This window comes from Garra rufa, chromosome 24 (genome assembly GCF_049309525.1).
Source record: "Garra rufa chromosome 24, GarRuf1.0, whole genome shotgun sequence".
Lineage (NCBI taxonomy): Eukaryota > Metazoa > Chordata > Actinopteri > Cypriniformes > Cyprinidae > Garra > Garra rufa.
In genome coordinates, this window is record NC_133384.1 from 19004372 (window position 1) to 19026327 (window position 21956).

General features: G+C 36.9%; 1 protein-coding gene across 3 annotated transcripts in view; it reads right to left on the reverse strand.

The window, feature by feature from the left end:
* Nucleotides 1–21956, reverse strand: part of arfgef1 (ADP-ribosylation factor guanine nucleotide-exchange factor 1 (brefeldin A-inhibited)) — a 110956-nt gene that overhangs the window by 76229 nt on the left and 12771 nt on the right. For all 3 annotated transcript variants that reach the window (XM_073830425.1, XM_073830424.1, XM_073830423.1), the window contains exon 2: nucleotides 1029–1059. In XM_073830425.1, coding sequence (XP_073686526.1) covers nucleotides 1029–1059 — 31 coding nt within the window. The remainder of the gene's footprint in view (nucleotides 1–1028; nucleotides 1060–21956) is intronic.

Below are 21956 nucleotides of genomic sequence, written 5' to 3' on the forward strand. Positions count from 1 at the left end.
ATTTTATAATAAATTTACTTTTATATTTATTTTATTTATTTTCAGTACATTTTCAGTATTGTTTTTTGAAAATTTATTTAAATATTAATAGTATTACAATTACAACTACATTATTATATTGTAATATATATAATAGAAATTCACATTTTAAGTTTCCAAACTCAATACGATGTGGGGGGAACTACCATGAAATAATAAGCAATAAATATACTATTATTATTACCATTAACATATTTGTAATCAATATTATATATTTTTATATTTATTAATAAATATATTTTTTTAACTGCATAAACGTGGAGCACGACCAGAACAGTCTAGATCTTGCTGTTCTTAAAGGTTTGTTAGAAAATAAAACTTTGTCTTTGTCATATGGATTTACTGAACTTTTTTGAAACACTAAATTTATATTTCTATGACAATCTGCAGTTAAAGATTCAGATTCACAAAGAGCTTTGCTGTGATAAATGGTGTTTTAATTAAAACTAATACTAAAAATAGAGCTATTTTTGGAAGGAGCGCTTCTTCACTTCAAAACAGAAATCTGTAAACAACAAAGGAAAGACACCAAAAGACATGGATGTGAAAGCGAGACAGATGGGGTGAAGCAGGTGAGCTGCGAATTAATGGATGTAGAGGGTGAATGAACGCTGTCCCTAGGAGACGTCTGAGATGAAGGGCTGAGAGAGGTGAGGCAGGGGCTCAGAACGGGCTGCCCCGGCCCTGCAGAAAGCCCTGAGCACAGTACGTCTCATTCCTGTGTCCTAGTCACACAGCAAGGTCTCCAAGCACATTAACAACACAGGCTGCGAGGGGTGTTTTTAACCGGCAACTGAACACACACTCACAAATCACAATGAGGGCAGGGCAGGGCAGCAGCCAAAACACAAAGGGGCCGCATGTGGTTACTCTCTGGAAAATGTCAGCGCTGCATTACAAGCATTGAACCTGACAACAATAAAAGGGGGATTTTGAAATACATGTTCAATATCTCTACAGCTGGGGTGTGGCATGAGATATCGACTTACCTTAATTTCTCAGATTCCTCCTTGATTTCCTCTGTAAAAGAAAAAGAAATAGGCACATGAGTGTGGTATAAAGAAACTGAATAAATAAATGAATCAACCACCCAGTAGGGACTAATGCGGTTGAATTAAAGCCAGCTATAAATATGGACTTAATCAGACGGGTGGCTGACTTGTTTACCATCTACTGCGAGGACAACACAAGAGTTCAAGAAGAGCTCTTAAGATAAAATATAGCATTAAGCGAATCAGTTTTCTTAAACATAATAAAAAAAAAAAGAATATTTATATATACAGAATTTAGGTATGGATATAAGGCTATATTTACACAAGTGCATTCTCATTTTAAAATAAAAAATGATCCTCATCTGGCATTGAAAACAAGGGCTTACATTGACTATGATTGTATTGTGGATTATTTTAAACAATCATTCAATCTTAGGCCCCGTTTAGTGTGTATTCATTTGTAAACGGTGTCTCCATTTTGGTCTGTTTACACTGAAAAGCACCCCGCAGTTTTTAAACTATAACAGGGTCTGCAGCATATTCAAAAGTCTCCATTTCGGTCCACTGACACCAAAACTGAATCCTGCAGTTTTCAAACTAAAACGGGGTCTGCAGTGTTTTCGAAAGTCTCTATTTTGGTCTGTTTACACTGAAACGCAATCCTGATGTTTTCAGAATAAAACGGGGTCTGCAGCGTTTTTGAAAGTCTCCATTTTGGTCCGTTTACACTGAAATGCAAAATTTTTGTCAGCTTGACAGGACCATACAAAGTTGTGTATCTTGTATTAGAGGATTAAAAATTAGGTGCTTTAAGTACAATTCTCTCATACTGACCACTGGATGTTCAACAAAGAACTCTCTGAGGATTTGAGAATTAGAATTGTTGCTCTCCACAAGGATGGCCAACGCTATTAGAGGTTTAGTAACACCCTGAAACTGAGTTACACTACAGTGGTCAGGGGGTCATACAGAGGTTTTCCAAGATGGGTTCCATCTGGAACAGGCCTTGCAAGGGTCGATCAATGAAGTTTAGCACTCGTTCTGCGCGTCAGGAGTGGAACCTGGCTTCAAAAAACAGATGCATGAGTGCTGCCAGCATTGCTTTAAAGGTTGCAGAAGTACAGAATACAGGGGTCTGCAGTGTTTTCAAAAGTCTCCGTTTTGGTCAGTTTAAACTGAAACATAACTCGCAGATTTCAAACTAAAACAGGGTCTGCAGCTTTTTCGAAAGTCTCTATTTTGGTCTGTTTACACTGAAACGCAATCCTGATGTTTTCAGAATAAAACGGGGTCTGCAGCGTTTTTGAAAGTCTCCATTTTGGTCCGTTTACACTGAAATGCAACCCAGCTATTTTTAAACTAAAACGGGTCTGCAGCATTTTCAAAATTGTCCATTTTGGTCCGTTTACACTGAAATGCAATACAGGGGTTTTCTAACTAAAACAGGGTCTGCAGCTTTTTCGGATGTCTCCATTTTGGTCCGTTTACACTGAAACGCAATCCTGATGTTTTCAGAATAAAACGGGGTCTGCAGCGTTTTTGAAAGTCTCCATTTTGGTCCGTTTACACTGAAATGCAACCCAGCTATTTTTAAACTAAAACGGGTCTGCAGCATTTTCAAAATTGTCCATTTTGGTCCGTTTACACTGAAATGCAATCCTGCAGTTTTCTAACTAAAACAGGGTCTGCAGCTTTTTCGGATGTCTCCATTTTGGTCCGTTTACACTGAAACGCAACCCTGCAGTTTTCAAACTAAATCGGGCTCTGCATCGTTATCGAAAGTTTCTGTTTTGGTCAGTTTACACTGAAATGCCACTCTGGAGTTTTCAAACCAAACGGGGTCTGCAGTGTATTTGAAAGTCTCCATTTTGGTACGTTTACACTAAAAAGCAACCCCACAGTTTTCTAACTAAAATGGGGTCTGCAGCATTATCTAAAATCTCAGTTTTGGTCCGTTGACACTGAAACGTAACTCCGTAATTTTCAAAAATCTAATGCTGAGTATACATTAGAGTGAGTCAGTTGGTACTCTATTACTATAATATTGAATTGGTTAAAATGAATTCATTTGTATACAAATGCTTAAATTACACTCAATTAAGTTTTTAAAATGATAATGTTACAATTACATTAGTGTTGGGCGATATGCTCAATTTTCATATCGTCCTATCGTCAGCCTGTGAGATCGCCGATACACGATACTATCGTGCTAATTCATTTAATAATATGTAAATATGTCAATATGTAATAAATTCCTTATTCGTTTTGTAAGGGTAGTGCATGTGACTTGTGACACAGTTGTGCATGTACAGAGCGCTGACGGTAGTTCTGCCAGAGTTTACTTTCGGTTTCATTCTCTGCCATCTTCAGGGAGCGGTAAATGTGTGTGCCTGAATGTAAATGAATGTATCTTTCTATACCCGTCATATTGTGATAATGTTACCGCTGTATGTCTGATCTTTGTCATCAGTTCATGTTGTAGTTCAGTTCATATAGAATGTGGAGAAGCGATGCGCGTGTAATTCACGTGCATATGTTTAGCGCCATTTAATCGCATCGTAATTCTAGTTAACGCATATAGATGTTACTGAGGTGAATGTTTCTACTATATACAGACGGATTCTCATATCGTATTTAATTCAGCCTAAACCACATTTTACTACCTCTGTTATCCTAATGACTGTCTAACCTTAAATCTTCATGATGAATAAATCTCTTACCAATTTTCACTGCACACATTTGTGGCGCGACGCGGCCACTCTATGCTTGTGTGTAGTTTCTGAGGCATCTTAGAACTGGCTCTCCGCGCTGCATCGTTAGGTGCCTTTTTGACGCATAATAATAATAATAATCGTCTTACTATCGTCAAAGGCATCAGCAACAGGCGATATCTCTGACTATCGTCGATACACGATACTATCGTCTATCGGCACAACCCTAAATTACATTGTATATTTCTACTGCAGTTCGTTTTTTGGATATATAAACATATAAATAGTTGCTGTCATAAAAACTTGGCATATTTATTTATAGAATCAATATCATTTGAATTAAAGTTGAAAGCATAATTAAATCAGCCAAAATATTTAATAACCAAAACGCAAGGGCTCAATGACACCAAACGCACAGACAGCTCCCTCAGAACATATTCTGTCGAGAGGTATTTTCACTGCTAACGCTAAAGAATTTAATTACACATGCACCCTTTAACACCTCTTCCTCTGAAACCAGTCATTAAACGCATCAGAAATGCATTCAGAGTGTTGAAAAATGTACTAACGAGAAGCACAGAGTCGGAGGTACTCGCTGCAAACTTCTGAAAGCGTCTGCATAACATAAATTAGACTTGAAATCAGCTTTAACACCTGGATTCATTAGCGTACAAGCACTTTGCGCCGACACGCGTCGGTCATGCAGTTCCTCGCAGGTCAGGATATCTGACTACTTCAATCTGTGCTGGTGTTTTCAAAGTAGTTTGGATTGAATATGTTTATTCTGAACAAGAGCCTCTGGTCTCAGCGAGCAGCTGCAGTCATGAATGACTAAGTGCTCGGCACGGGAACAATGTAATACTGTAGAAAGAGCACTCTCCTTCCTTCTCTCGGCAGTAAACAATGACGAGTATAGCAGCATAATGACATCTACACGCTCTGCTGACAGACAGCCCTCCAACACACTGAACACGGACTGAATATCGAGCACTGGTGTCTGCTTACCCTCACATATAGATGAATCACTGTTAAAGCTACAAAGTTACTTATTTTGACATACTTTTGTAGGCTATTTGTCCGTCAGAGATGCGTCTCTCTGTGATCGCTTGAAATTTTAAATTAATAAGGCTTTGGGTTGAAGCAACCCCAGTAATTTTTTAGCTGCTGAAAATACTAGTGTTATAATAATTTTGGCCACCACTGTACAGTATGTCACAAAAGTGAGTACACCCCTCAAATTTCAGCAACCATTCTGGTATATCTTCTCCAATGACAATACTATAGAAATGAAACTTGGATACATTTTAGAGTAGTCAATGTGCAGCTTGTATAGCAGTATAGATTTACTGTCCTCTGAAAATAACTCAACATACAGCCATTATTGTCAAAATAGCTGGCAACAAAAGTGAGTACACCCTAAGTGATAACGGCAGTATGTTGTTTAACCATGCGAAGCCACATGTCCTATTCATCATGTTTATGTTTTTGTCAGCTTGACAGGACCATACAAAGTTGTGTATCTTGTAATAGAGGATTAAAAATCAGGTGCTTTAAGTACAATTCTCTCATACTGACCACTGGATGTTCAACAAAGAACTCTCTGAGGATTTGAGAATTAGAATTGTTGCTCTCCACAAGGATGGCCAACGCTATTAGAGGTTTTGTAACACCCTGAAACTGAGTTACACTACAGTGGTCAGGGTCATACAGAGGTTTTCCAAGATGGGTTCCATCTGGAACAGGCCTTGCAAGGGTCGATCAACGAAGTTTAGCACTCGTTCTGTGCATCAGGAGTGGAACCTGGCTTCAAAAAAACGACGCATGAGTGCTGCCAGCATTGCTTTAAAGGTTGCAGAAGTAGGTCAGCTTGTCAGTGCTCAGACCATATGCCACATACTGCAACAAGTCGGTTTGCATAGGCGTTGTCCCAGAAGGAAGCCTCATCTGAAGCGGGCTCGCAAGAAAGTCCGCAAACAGTTTGCTGAAGACAACCTGTCCAAGAGCATGAATTACTGGAACCATGTCCTGTGGTCTGATGAGACTATAAGGTAAACTTGTTTGGCTCACTTAGATTGTACTCACTTTTGTTGCCAGCTATTTTGACAATAATGGCTGTGTGTTGTTGAGTAATTTTCAGGGGACAATAAATCTACACTGCTATACAAGCTGCACAATGACTACTCTAAAATATATCCAAGTTTCATTTCTATAGTATTGTCCCTTGAGAAGATATACTAAAATGCTAACTGAAATGTGAGGGGTGTACTCAGTGTTTTGTGAAATACTGTATATATTTTCCACTCTGACGAAATATTGTCCATACCCTTCAATACCATTCTTGGTTTACTGTGTAGTTTAGGTCTCTGACTGGTTTGATTAAACTAAAGGAGCGGTATAGTCGGTGTGTTCACCGCAGCGCAGGATGTAGATGGGTTTAATCAGTTTTAGTGGTAGACTGTCCCTGGTAAAACACGGAAACCATAGCCAGGGCTCTAGAGTGCGACCAATTTGGTCGCATGTGCGACCTAATTTCTCAATGGTGCGACTAAAAAAAATCAAAGGTTGCACCGGTGCGACTAGCCGTTCAAAGGGAAAAAACGAAACTCCTTCACTCTTAATGTCTCCCTGTTGCTCAACAACAGACACACATTAGACCCATATCGTGGTCTAAACCAATCAGAGATAAAGGACGGATCCCGCCCCCCCTCTGATTGTCCGTGGTCCAGATATTCCTGTGCGTGTGTGTACGTTTGAAAATGCATGTGATGCAGTCAGGATGTCTCTACATTGGCAAGCGTTTACAATGCCTCCTCCGCAAAAACACGGACTGGATCGCGGACTCCATTCATAAAAACCGAATTTACTATGGCGCGGAATGCCACGTAATACGCTGATTTCTGGAATGATAAATCAAAAGTTGGTCTGTCACTTAATTCAAATCGCGATATGGACTAGTGTCTATGAAAACTGAAAGGCAAAAAGACCGTTTAAAATGAATCCTGCATGTTCCATTCGCCTCTATGTATTAATGGTGGAGACGTGTCCCAGACAGCACACATACGTCGGGCCGATGTCGGCCCGTAAGCAGAACGTCGCGACGTAAACTCTAAGATCTAAAAAGGATCGGCCAGGCGTAGGCGGGTGTAATTTGGTCAGTGCTGTACTTTGCCAGCTCATCAAAGGTCGGCTCTGAGTCGGCTCACAACAGAAGGCCGATGCCGCGTTTTTCTGTTTGAACTTGTGCGGTTACTCGTCTCTTAGCAACCCACCAGAGAGATGGCGACTCCCCCGGCGACATCCGTGGCTTTCAGGTAAGTTTTCACTTGAGTTTAATTGGAAAAAATATATTATTTTGTTAATTTTGTGACACTTTATAACTAGTAAGGCGCTTGGTGCACTGTAGTACAGGTAAAAGACTTTGCGTGAGCCCTACTTGAGACTTTGGCTCGTTTCCAAATAAGGTTAACTTGTTTAGCTAACGCTTATGGATTTTATTTTACTGTGTTTCCAGCTGTTTCTCTGAGGGGACGAGCTAACGTTAGACACTGAGCAGCAAAAAGCTTAGTTCAGAGTTTGTTTTTAGTTTTTATTTCAGTAGTGTTACACTACTTTGTCCTAACTAACGTTTTTCGTCGTGTTTTTCACTCTGTTACAGGCTGCCAGAAAGTCTCCGTCTCTACGGTGAGCCAGCTAATATTGTTGTGGTTCCTTTTTAAACTAATAGTCTGTTGGATAATGATTGAATGAGACTAGATTGATAATGTAATGTTTCAATTCTAGATGTTTACTTTTGTAAATACTGCGTGACTTTGACGTATTTTAATATGTTGAATATCTAAGTTTACGCTGGAGAGGTTGCCATGGAAACGGGGCTGCAGCAAGACACCTGACACAAAACTCCGTCTCTCGCTGCTGTTGTCACTGCCTTTAGGTAAGTTTAGTGCTTAAAATCACACAATTAATACATAAAACTGTTCCTTACTTGTAATTGACGCGTTTCTATTGAATATTTACTTTGTAGAAATGGTTTAATGTCTTCGAAAAAGTCTGTTAGCATCTTACAGATGAAGTATGCTAACTCTAGAGATTGAGGTCTTGTTTATGAAACTTTTGGCTTTTTTGATGACAATTTGTCTATGGGTTATTGGAAGTAGTCTCATTTATTGAACCTTAATGGCTGCCAAGTTCAAATGCGTCTTGATCTTGTACGGTAAACGCATACTGACAAAATATGTTCTTTCAGGAGGACAGAAATAAAGCCTCCACAACAGAAGGGAAGCTCCAAGGTTTCAAAATGTTTTAAGAGAGGTGCTGACAGAAGCAGGAAATACAGGTGAACCGAAGAAGCTCATAAAAATAACTTTAAGCATTTTTCACAATATATTTATCCTATATAACCATGTGTCTGTTAATGTCTTTTACAAAATTAAATATTTAATTATTATAGTAATTTTAAGAAGCTTTTCACAGCCAAATGTAACTCTACTTAAAACTAAAAACATATTCTGTTATCTAATAGTATTTTTTTTTTTTTTTTTTGCATTTTACCTGTACTTTAACTTGTTTTCTTCTAATAAACCACCAACTGCATACTAAATATTGTGGTCTCTGTGACAAATGTTTTGTTCCTAGATTCTTCCACGATGATGGCCTGTGGCACATCAGCAGACTCAGAGTGAACCTTCTTCTCCAAAGTGCTGTAAACCATTGTCTAGTAAGTAAAATATCAAACATACACTACTGTTTCGTAAGTTTTGGTATGGTAAAGTCTCTTCTGCCCACCACAACTGTGTGTATTTGATAAATAATACAGTTAAACAGTAATATTGTGAAATTAATACAATTTAAAATGATTGTTTTCTATTTTAATATAGTTAGAGAAGTAATTTATTTATGTGATGCAAAGCTACATTTTCAGTATCTTTACTCCAGTCTTTAGGGTCACATGATCATTCAGAAATCATTAATCATGTGTTTGACTTAATGCAGGAGGATATTTTGATGAATAAAAAAAGTTTATTTTTTAATTTACAGCATTTGTTTGAAACATAAATGTTTCCTTTAACTTTTGATAATTGATAATGATAAGACATTGATAATTAGAAATTAAAAATATTTTTTGAGCAGCAAATCAGCATATTAGAATGATTTCTGAAGGATCATGTCACACTGAAGACTGGAGTAATGATGCTGAAAATGCAGCTTTGATAAAAAGAAATTTAATTTCACAATATATTCACAAAAATCTGTTGTTAAAGGGATGGTTCGAAGTAGAATTGACTTCATTGCTATGCACTCCGAAGCCCATGTAAATACCCCATCCAAAGTTTTTTTTACCTTAGTCAAACATTTATGGAGATATTAGAATTTTTCGAATTGCTTGTTACAGGAGTGAATGGTACATGTGATGTATCTCGTAAATTGCACCACTAAACATGCAAGTAATCTTACCAAACTTGTACAGTGGTGTAAATAGGTTATGTACTCACAAAACGCTGCATCGGAACATTTGTAAGTCCACCATGAGTGTTTTAAAAACACGTTTTAGCGGATCCCTACTAGTCTCAAAAACTACAAATGGCGACACGTCGACGTCACTTCCCTGGTTTGAAAAAAGCACGTAAAAGTTCTCCTACAAGTTGACATGCAGACAGATGTAGTAGGAGGACTTTAATGAGCTTTTTCCAAACCAGGGAAGTGATGTCGACTTGTAGTTTCTGAGACTAGTAGTTCTCGGGTAAAACGTGTTTTTAAAACACTCATGGTGGACTTACAAATGTTCCGATGCAGCGTTTTGTGAGTACATAACCTATTTACACTACTGTACAAGTTTGGTAAGATTACTTGCACGTTTAGTGGTGCAATTTACGAGATACATCACATGTACCATTCACTCCTGTAACAAGCAGTTTGAAAAACTCTAATATCCCCATAAATGTTCGACTAAGGTAAAAAAAACTCCGGATGGGGTATTTAGATGGGCTTCGGAGTGCATAGCAACGAAGTCAATTCTACTCCGAACCATCCCTTTAAATTGTAATAATATTTTACAATATTATTGTTTTTACTTCATTTTTGATCAAATAAATGCAGCCTTGGTGAGCAGAAGCGACTTATTTCAAAGACGTAAACTTTTGAGAGGAAGTGCACATTACAGTTATAATGTACCTCCCACTTACAGGGCTAGTTCACCTAAAAATGAAAATTCTGTCATTAATTACTCATGCCCATGTTGTTCCAAACCCGTAAGACCTCCGTTCATCTTCTGACCCTGCATAGACAGTGAGGGTGACCACCACAGTCAAGACAGAGAAGGGTAGTAATGACATTGTTAAAATTGTCCATGTGACATCTGTGGTTTAACTGTAATTTTATGAAACTATGAGAGTAATTTTGTGCACAAAAGAAACTAAATTTGTATTCTTGTAGCATCATAAAATGAAGGTTGAATCGCTGACGTCACATGGACTATTTTAATAATTCTTTTACTACCCTTCTGTGTCTTGACCGTGTCAGGGCCCTTGCTGTCTATGCAGGGTCAGAAAGCTCTCATATTTCATCCAAAACATCCTAATTTGTGATTTGAAGATGAACAAAGGTCTAACAGTTTTAGAATGACATGAGAGTGAGGAATTAATGACAGAATTATCATTTTTGGGTGAACTAACCCTTAAAATGATACTGTGGCATATGTAGTCCATTCTGTAGAGACTGTGTCTGTTCCGTGAATACTGAGGGCATATAATATTTTTACCTTTGCTTCTACAAAAATCATTATTGTGATTAAACCAGATCACAATAAGCACAAATACAGGCATTAATACTTGGCCTGTAATGAGGTTACAAAACTCTGATAATAAAAAATTGATAATAGTGAGGATATACCAAAATCCACTAAAGTATAAGTTGCAACATTTTTGTATTTAATTATTTAACTTTAAAACAGTCTTTCTGATAATGTCCATGGGTCAGGTACAATCTTTTTGTTTAAATTAATTAAAAATACACATTTTTAGCAAAGCATTCATATAACATTGCACTACAGTTATATGTAATTTAAATAAATCATCTTTGGTCTGAAATAATATGAACAGCTGCTATACTAATCTTTCTCCTTTTGCTTTCCTGTTTCTTTCTCTGGATGCCCATCCCAAGGTTACCAGAGGTTACGCCAGTTCAACATCGGATCCAGCCTTACTTGTGAAGACTTCAGAAGACGGCAACACTCAAGTTTTCAGATGATGCCAGCTGTACATGGACATACAAAACTGTGAAATATTATCCTTATATTGCCTTTAAGGGTATCAATTTTCAACCCGCTTTGTATTATTGCAGTGTTTCTAATATCTGTAAATGAGTTATGTGTACCTATAAATCCCTTTTTACTTATACTGTAAGCAACACTCTGCAGGATGACTCATAATGAAATGATGAGTTTTGACAAAAACACTTTTTGCATCAACAAAATGACAAAATACTGTGTTTTGCGTCATGCAGTAGAGATTTGCTGACAAATAAACAGGGTATCTCTGAGAAAGAATAAACAACTTTTATATATATTAACAACTTTGTAACATACAAAGTGGATTAAAAATTGTTGAACTTACCCTTTAATAATGTTAAAGGATTGTGTTTAACTGAACACTTCACTAGATACTTTAGTAAGGTTTTATTAGAAAAGATTTTAAAATTTGTATCATATAACTTAAAACATTTTAACTGCTTGTTTGCTCGGTTTTTATTTTGTTGTAATATTGTACATCGGTTTTTGCCATGAAGATAGATTAGATTCTGATGTGGCAATGAAAATAGATAATTACCTTTATCTTTGAGCTGCTGTCATATGGACATTTCTTTGTTGCTAAAAGATCTTTCCCAGTAAGTCTCAATCACCTCTGGCTGATTAAAGTTTTTTTTTTTTTTTTTTACATTGTAACCTTGGAAAAATGGATTTTCTGTAAACCTACTTTGAAATGATAAGTATTATGAAATGTGTATATAATTATAGAGCAGTTAACCATGTTTTTTCAGTAGCAAAACTGTAGCAACTATAAGTATAGTAAACAAGTTTTTTTTTTTTTTTAGTTCATAAGGTTTTGATGCCATGGTTCTACTATAGTTGAATTGTAGTAATACTACAGTAAAACTGTGTTAAGCATGACTGTATGTCATAATAATAACATAATAAATGTGGTTGCTATGGTTTTACTGCAAATACTGTAGTAATGGTTAGTTTTGTACTTACTGTGGTTTTAATGCAACAGTCATTGTTAAACGGTTATTGTAGAAAAAATATTGATTTAGTTTTTACTATGGTTTTACTGCAAATGCTGTGGTTAATCTTTGAAAGAGTGAATGATTCTCATTTGTATGTCACTTTTGATACAAATATATCTGATAAATGTAAATGTATTTGTATGTTTAATGTCTACCTTGAAAATGTTAATAAACAAGCAACCGTTATTGAGTGGTGTCGTGTGTATTGTTTTATTATAAACCAGCGGCTCCTGCCGCGGGTGGTACGTGAGAATAGGAATGAGAGAAACGCCGGTGAACCGCGCCCACGCAGAGCAGCGGGGATTTAAAGCTGCATCGGCCGAATGTCGGCCGGACAGCATTTGCGATTAAATGCCGACATCGCGGCGACGTCTTGCCGATTAGCAAACGATCTCGCAGCGACATCGCGCCGATGGAATTTTGTAAGTCGGGACGACGTCGGCCCAACGTATGTGTGCTATCTGGGGTATTTTTTTTAACTCCACGCGTATAGGCTACTGAAGCACGCGTGACGCTCCCGCTAATTTTTGGCATTTGCATCTCACATGAACAGATAAACTCAATCTCCAAACCTACGGTGTCACTTTTACTGTTTCATTTGAGAAAGCATCATATCATACTGTACACACAGAAACTTCACGGAAACCTGTCAAAATAAAAGTACGGTTTAACATGAAACAAAACAATATTAGTCCTGTATTACTTTTGTACAGTATAACGTAGGTGTTTATATATTCCTATTTATAAATCATATATATGTTTGCCAAAAATTAAAAAGGTTTATTTTTCATTTGATTAAAAATAAAAACATGTTTATGCTTTCATTTGATTATGAGAAAAATTAAAACAAGAATTTCGAAAATAAAATAAAAAAAACAATTTTAGAGCCCTATTGTTCAAAATGTTAAAATAGAGAGTTTTGGACTTATTTTTTCACTGAAATGTTTTCGTTATTACATAAAGTAGGGTAAAGTACTGGGGAAAAAATATGCTTCAAATAAAGAACTTTATATTGACCAGATTGTTAGTTAATCATTTACAAGTCAATATTGCCTATATGGACAGGGATTAAAAAATAAATAAAATAAAAAAGTAAAAAAAATGTGAACTTGTAAAACTGTGGTGTTAAATGTGATGCGGTTGAAAATTTGGGTGCACCTAACTTTTGTGCTGGTGCACCTAAGAAAAAAAGTTAGGCGCACCAGTGCAACCAGTGCAAAAAGTTAGTCTAGAGCCCTGATAGCAACATGATAATTTCCCAGAGAGCCACAACAAGTATTGTGTTACCTGAAATTTCAATACTGAAAACACCCTTGGTCTAAATTTATCCACTCAATCTATTGCATTAGGTCCATTCAATGCACTTATTTTTCTAATCTCAGAGAAAGCAGTGAACCGACCTTGAGAAAGGACTTAAGAAAACAAATCAAGAAAAACAAATCACAGCCTCCATGACAGCACAGCTGAATAGTAAAGGTAAAACCTCACAGAAAAGCACCCCATCCAGAGGTTCCAACAAAATTCAAAGCGTTTTGGCTTTATAGCAACAGCATGACCTGCACTAGGTAAATATTATAGAATTTTTTTCTATGTAATTTAATAATAAATTAATATATTAGTAATAATATTATAGTAATGTATTAGTAATGTAATATTGAATTTACAGGAATTCAAGTCATTTTTTACTTGCCATTATGTTGTTTCAAACCCGTAAGGCTTTCGTTCATCTTCGGAACACAAATTAAGATATTTTTTATTAAATCTGTGCACTTTCTGACCCTGCATAGACAGCAAGGGACCTACAATGGTCAAGCAAGTCAAAAACCTACTTTATTCAACGATTGAATAAAGTCACTTTTTTTGTTTTCCTTCCGCACAAAAACTATTCGCGTAGCTTCATAAAATAATGGTTGAACCACTGATATCCCATGGGCATTTTATCAATGTCCTTACTACCTTTCAGGATCAGAAAGGTCATCTTGCTATGCATGCTTGCTTCTTATTGACTGAGCTACGAGCATCCTATACATCTTTAAAATCTGATGAGTAGCACAAAACACAGTCGTACTGTATGCCATACTGGTGCACTCACTAACAGTTGGCACCATTATGATTTTGAAACATTGCCAGCACCCACAATTTCTGAGCCGACAGTTGGGACAACATATTATGACACCGCATAAATAAGTTTCTTTCAGTTACCATCAGCTTCAAAAGACTGATATGAAATCTGACTGTGCCACACAACACTCACAAATCTCCAACACAAAGTGTGAAAGATAAATAAACCTTCTGCTAACTCCAGAGTTTTCATATACATACATTTCTGCAGAGGGGCGCTTGAAGATCTCAATTCAGTTTGTCTAAAAATCCTTAAAATGAGGTTGCAAAATTAAATTATCTACATAATGCATGACTGTGTGGTCAACGAGGGGCACAGAGCTGGCGGTCCACTCTGAATCCGCACTGACCCACATTAGGAGGTGCTTCCATGTGTTCCCTCTCGATTTTAGCAGGGCCTCCAGACCTTCTGCGAATGCCTGGACTGGGACACACGACATTCCACATAGCCATGGGAAAATAAATAGACTCAAACAGGCCTACTGTATTCAGCTGCCAGTGATTGAGGTAATTCAAAAGAGATAATATGATATAGGGCAGGGATGTGCGATATTGACAAAAAAAAATAATATCTCAATACTTTCTGGAATTTTACTGATAATGATAATTAAGCTAAATTTTGCAGAGAGTGTTTTTGTGCTGATATCTTAGGCACTACTGTGGACAGCTGACTCCTAATTTTTTTGATATTCTTCCTATTCATATGCAGGGTCAAAAAGCTCTCGGATTTAATCAAAAATATCTTAATTTGTGTAATTAATGACAGAATTTTCATTTTTAGGTGAACTAGCCCTTTAAGACAGTTTAACTAAGTTACCCAAATCATAAAAACATCCTTATTATCATGGCCATATATTCTTCAGGCGTAAAACATCCATGAGAGAATGTTACAAAAGCTGTTGTGCTTTAGGATAAAATAAACACTCATAACTGGCATGAATTATGTATTAGCTTGGGATGCGTTGTGATGCTGATGGCGGCTCAGAGATAATATTGCTCTAAGGACAATCAGCAAGATGAAATAATGTACAATTGTCAAACTATGATGCCACTATCATAACCCGTAATCCACTCCAATCAAAGCAATGACACAAGCGCAATTAATGTAAACCAAACCTGCAACCCAATAATTGATGTAGTGGGGCTCTAGGATGACTGTGTTCATTCGCTCTCTGGGTGATCTTACAGAGCGACTGCGTAACTGATAGTACAATTACAACCTCCTCAGAGAAAAAAAAAAAAGATTTGTAATGACTAATTTTATCCATTTTATTTAAGTAAATGAAAAATAAAACACTAAAACTGTAAAGAAAAGTGTATTAATTGAAACATGCTACACAGTATGAACATTTATATTTGTTTTGAAACTCGATGACTTGAAATGCATTTAACTGTTATTGAATTCATCGTTTTTACAGGTTACCTTGAACTTAAACTTGAACTAGAGAACTTTACAGGATGTTAAAGGTAATCTGAATGTAATAATATAGAAAAATGAGCATGAACAATTAAACATCTAGATAATAGAGATAAATAAGTGCAGATTTGAAAAAAAAAAATGAAGCTGATAACTGATATGGTACCAATCAGTATGGTTTTAGCAATTTAACATAAGTTTTAGTAATTTGATATGCTTATGATTGTTTATATTTAGAATATATTCTAAAATGTAATTTATTTCGGTGACTTCCATTCAAAGCTTTTTTTAGCATCATTACTCCAATCACACGATCCTACAGAAATCATTCTAATATTCTGATTTGCTGCTCAAAAAACATTTACTATTATTATTATGTTGAAAAAAGCTGAGTAGAATTTTTTTTAGGTTTTTTTGATTCATAGAAAGTTCAGAAGAACAGCATTTATCTGAAATAGAAATCTTTTGTAACATTATAAATGACTTTATTATCACTTTTGATCAATTTAAAGCACCCTTGCTAAATAAAAATATACATTTCTATAAATTCCTTTCCCAAAGAATAAAAATTATACTGACTCAAGTCTTTAAATTGGAATAATGTTACAAAAGATTTTTATTTCAGATAAAAGCTGATCTTTGGATCTTTCTATTCAAAGAATTCTGAGAAAAAAAACTGTTTTAAAATGAATAATAATAAAAAAAATTAGAATTATTTCCAAACAATCATGTGACACTGAAGACTGGAGTAATGATGCTGAAAATTTAGCTTTGATCACAGGAATAAACACCATTTTAAAATAAATTCAGAAAACTGTTATTTTAAATAGTAATACATATTTGAAAATTGTACCGGTTCTGCTATACTTTGAATCAAGTAATTGCAGGGTTGGTCAGCAGAGACTTCCTTTAAAAACATTACAAATTTTACTGTTCAAAAACTTTTGACTGGTAGTGTATTTTTCATCCAATATTTATATCTCATTTAATTTCAGCTTTATTTCAACTAATAGTTTTAACAATTCTAGTTTACTTACTTTTGTCGTTTCAAATTATACATTAGAAATGTTGCCTTGGATTTTTTTTTAGCTTTTTTCAATTACAGAAAACTATTTTAATCATTTTAGTTTACACTCTCAACAGTGGGAACAATATATCATTTATGCAAAGTATTTAAAAAGGACTGGTGTTAATTTTATTGATAGCATAAAAGAAAGACGACAGGCAATGGAGTGACAGAACTATAAAACGAAACGAAAGTTTGAAATCAAACTCACATCTCCAACTTTCACATAAAATCTAAACTTTGGACTCCTGTGTCAACCACAAGGCCACAGCTCCAACATTAAAGCGATTGTTTGCTTAAACAGAAAACACAAACTGAGGGACTTGACTACTTGGTCAGGAATGCTAGGCCTGTGTGGGACTTCATAAATGCCCACCACATTGTCATCAAAGATGTCCGTGCTCTACCTGAGAATATATCAGCTCTGGGGGTGTCAGTCGCAACTCTAATGAAGCAGAAATAGCTTTACTTTCACTCATGGTGCAGACGGTGGGCCGAGAGCATGCCGTGACATGTCACTCGCTACAACAGGAGTTTCACTCGGCAGGACAGCAGAAAGCCCCGACTGTTGACAGCCTCTCTCCTTCATACTGCCAATAATTGCAGGGGAAGCTCTGTAATTGCATATTGCTATTTCACTCTAAATCTCGATGGCAAAAGTAAAATATGCATATGTTTGCATATTGGTACCCTGCTTTGGTGTTTCAGACATCAGCATGGTGAACTGAGACGACTACTCTGAGACACCTTCATCTGGGTAAACAACTCACGGAGCTAATTCAGTCTCCAGTTGCCGGTTTGTTCCATCAATTAAGCAAAAAGCGGTCGGTGGCATGTTTTGCAGTACGCACATGCTGCAGCTCCAACGCCGGGGAAAGATAAACAGTAAGGTCCTTTGGGAGTTCTGCAGTACACCACGTGATCAACACCAAGGCAACACGCGCACACGACTGCAGTCTACAAGACAAAACAAACAGAAGCCGTTTGCATAGCCAGAGGGTGTGTGAATAGAGTCCGAGGAGACTCCGTAAGGAGGGGTCTTATTAGGGTGTTCTTCGGCTCCGCCCTTCAATCTTTCTCGTGTTGAATCACTCTGCAGCTCTCGAGCCAAGATGCGGAAACATCCAAGCTAAGCTTCTTTCGCGAGACGTCTACATCCAAGTCCCTCCGGCCCTTGGAAAACTCTGATCTACTTTCCACTTTATCTTTTCCAGTCAAAGGGCAGGGTGGATTTCTCACATTCCCAGATCCAAGACTGAAAGACAGAGGCGGGGACGGGGCTGATCCTTACTTGGTTTTCGTGCTTGATTTGAGCACAGACAGCCAGTCGTAAATCTGCTTAAAAGAGGTGACATTTACCAAAACCATTAGAGCTTCCCAACCAATCCCAATCCTATTCTCAACGGTGACTAGTGTTACCTGAGAGCGTTGGTGCGCTTTTCCTTCACTCCTACAGATGCATTACCATTTCAAAGCACACGCATTCACACCGCGCCGGCACTCTCGACAACCAGAGAAACTATTTAAATGAACTGCTCTTACCTTACAAACCTAGTATTTTTGAGCATAAATAAATCCGGCAGACAGGTTTAGGAACCAGAAGGCTGTAGTTCTTATGGGTGGGTTTGCATTTAGATGTGTTTCAGAACAGCATTAACATTCATATATGACAAGAAATTTTATGATTTGAAATCATATAAATCATTTAAGTCATATAAAAAAAGCTTTACGGGAACACTACTGTACCTTACCTTCTCTAAAGGAAGCATACCAAATGTGTACATATAGGCGCAGGCGATATGACCAAGTTCTTATATCCTGATAGGAGTAATTTTACTTCACGGTAAAAATAAATACAGCTGAGGTCAAAAGTTTACATCGCCCCTTTCAGAATCTGCTAAATGTTAATTATTTACCTACAATAAGAGACATTATACAAATTGCGTGTTATTGTTCATTTAGTACTGACCTGAATAAAATATTTTACATATAGTTAAATGTTTAAAAATGACCTCGTTCAAAAGTTTACACACACTTGATTCTTAATACTGTGTGGTTACTTGAATGATCCACATGTTTTGTTTAGAGATAGTAGTTCATGAGTCCATTGTTTGTCCTGAACAGTTAAACTGTCGGCTGTTCTTCTGAAAAATCCTTTAGGTCCCACAAATTCTTTGGTTTTCCATCATTTTTGTGTATTTAAAGCCTTTCCAACAATGACTGTATGATTTTGAGATCCATCTTTTTACACTGAGGACTACAGAGGTTGTATTACAGAAGATTGAAATGTTCGCTGATGCTTCAGAAGCAAAAACCATGTATTAAGAGTTGCATTTGAAGATCAGTGTAAATGTAACTTATTTTGTCTTCTGGGAAACATGTAACCATCTTCTATAGCCTCTGAAGGGTGGTACTAAATGAAAAAAATGTGATATTTAGGCAAAACAAGAAAAATGTACACATCTCCATTCTGTTCAAAAGTTTTCACCCCTCAGCTCTTAATGCATTGTTTTCTCTCTTTTGGAGCATCAGTGAGTGTTTGAACCTTCTGTACTAGTTGCATCTGAGTCCTTCAGTTGTCCTCAGTGTGAAAAGATGAATGTCAAAATCATACCATTTTTACACTGATCTTCAAATGCAACAAGTTTTTACCCCCCAACTCTTAATACATGTTTTTTGCTTCTGAAGCATCAGTGAGCGTTTTAACCTTCTGTAATACAACCTCTGTTGTCCTCAGTGTAAAAAGATGGATCTCAAAATCATACAGTCATTGTTGAAAAGGGTTCAAATACACAAAAATGCTGGAAAACCAAAGAATTGTGGGACCTGAAGGATTTTTCTGAAGAACAGCAGGCTGTTCAGGACAAACAAGGGACTCACAAACAACTATCACTAAGCAAAAAAAACACAGCTGTGGATCATTCAAGTAAGAACACAGTATTAAGAATCAAGGGGGTGTAAACTTTTGAACTTCTTAGACTGCTGTCACTTTAAGAGCTTGTATTTTATTTGTCAACTATTTCCTTTCACTTAAGACCTAAATTACTGTGTTTACAAGGATACTTGCAAAGACAGGTATTTTGATACATACAAGTGTGTGTATTAACCGTTCAAGGCCTATAAAACACCAAATATTCCTAAATTCCATTTTTTGGCAGTGTATACTAACGGTCAAATTTTGGGATTAGTAATATTTTTTTTCTTTTTATAAAAAGTATAAAACATCAATTTTAAAAGGTAAGTTTCAAAATAGTACTGTTTTTACCTGTGACAAACGTCTGAACAGTAGTGTATATCATCCTTGCAAATATCTTTTTGGCCTATTATTAGATGAGGCTTTATCTGAACACAATGTGGATGTGGATAAACCCGTTTGTTCAGTGATTCTGCACTTTAAAATATGATCTGAATCTAAATTGGGCCAGGTAACAAGCCTGAAGCGTTTCTCACCTCGGCTGTACTCCACCTGTCAGTAAAGGTGAAAGTGTTAACCATAAAAGGTGCTGTACAGAAGCTGACTGGAATTCATGAGAAATATTTATATATAAAAGAGACCCTACACTGTTTTATTTGCCACTTGGTTCCTTGATGATACTGTCATGAAGGCATTCTGTCTATGGAAGGTAAACAACATCAGAGACAAATTTGCATAATGTATCTATTTAGCCCACAGTTGAGGAATCAAGTAACCGCCCACCAAATAGACACAAACCATTTCTCACACACAAACACAAACGCTTCCAAAAAGCAGAGCCCCAGTGGAAGGGGAGGCAGTATGCTCTTTTCACCCACAGAGATAAACACCCGGCTCAGGTCCTCTGTGCTTGAGATGAGAGCATTGGACCATTGACAGTCGCATTGTCTAGGAGAAAGAGAAAATACCTAGCTGTAATTAAATTTAGGCCCTGCACAGGAAATGCTGAGGGAGGTTGTCCGGACAACGCAACATGTGGGGTGTGAGGGTGGCCCTGGTGTAGCCCTGCCAACTAATCACACCAACATTGCGATAACAAGTGCATGTGTGTGTAACCGCACGGATTTACTACACTGGTTAACCAGCCATGGTTTAAAAAGAAGAACTTTGAAAATGTGGTTTCTCCTTCAAAAACCAATGAAACTGGTTCACCGGACCCTGGTTGTACACATTTTTCGGAACCCTCTGTATTAGATGTGTTTAAAAACAGAGAGACGTAGCACACCTGATGTCACATGGACTATTTTAATGCTGTCCTTACTGCCCTTCTGTCTCCTTTAAATTCTGCTTCTTCTACTTTTTTTTGACTATTGCTTCTTTGACTTTTTGTCGACTTTTGCTCCTTCCAATTTTTGGACTTCTGCATCTTTGACTTCTAATACTGCTTCGTCTTTTTCTTCAACCTTTTCTTCTACTTTCGCTTCTTCGACTTTTTCTTCAACCTCTGATTCTTTGACTTCTACTTTTGCTTCTTTGATATTTTCTTCGACTTCTTCAAATTTTGCTTCTTCGACTTCTTTGAATTGTGCTTCTTCAACTTTTTCCGCTGACTTCTGCTTCAAATTTTTCGTTGACTTCTGCTTCTTCAAATTTTTCGACTTCTGTTTCTTCACATTTTTCGACTTATGTTTCTTTGACTTCTACTTCTGCATCATTGGCGTCTTTGACTTTATCTTAGATTTGTTCTTCAGCTTCTGCTTCAGCAACGTCTTCGAATTCTGCTTCTTCGACTTCTGATTTCTGTTTCTTCGACTTCTGCTTCTTATACCTTTTTGACTTCTGATTCTTTGACTTCTGATTTCTGCTTTTTCAAATTTGGCTTCTTTGACATGTTCTTCGACCAGCTCTTCGATGTCTGCTTCTTAGACCTTTTTGACTTCGGCTTCTTCGACTTAGGTTACTTCGACTTCTGATTCTTCGACTTCTGATTCTTCGACTTCTGATTCTTCGACTTCTGATTCTTCGACTTCTGATTCTTCGACTTCTGATTCTTCGACTTCTGATTCTTCGACTTCTGATTCTTCGACTTCTGATTCTTCGACTTCTGATTCTTCGACTTTGTTTTTGGCTTCTTTGACTTTTTCTTCGACCTAAGCTTCTTCGACTTCTGATCTCTGCTTCTTCGACGTCTGCTTCTTAGACCTTTTTAACTTCTGCTTCTTCGACTTCGGCTTCTTTGACTTGTTCTTCGACTTCCGATTTCTGCTTCTTCGACTTTTTCGACTTCTTTGACTTCAGCTTCTTCGACTACTTTAACTTTGGCTTCTTTGACTTCTTCTTCGACTTGTTCTTCAACTTTTACTTCTTCAGCTTCACTGAATTCTGCTTCTTCGACTTTTCTTCGACTTCTGATCTCTGC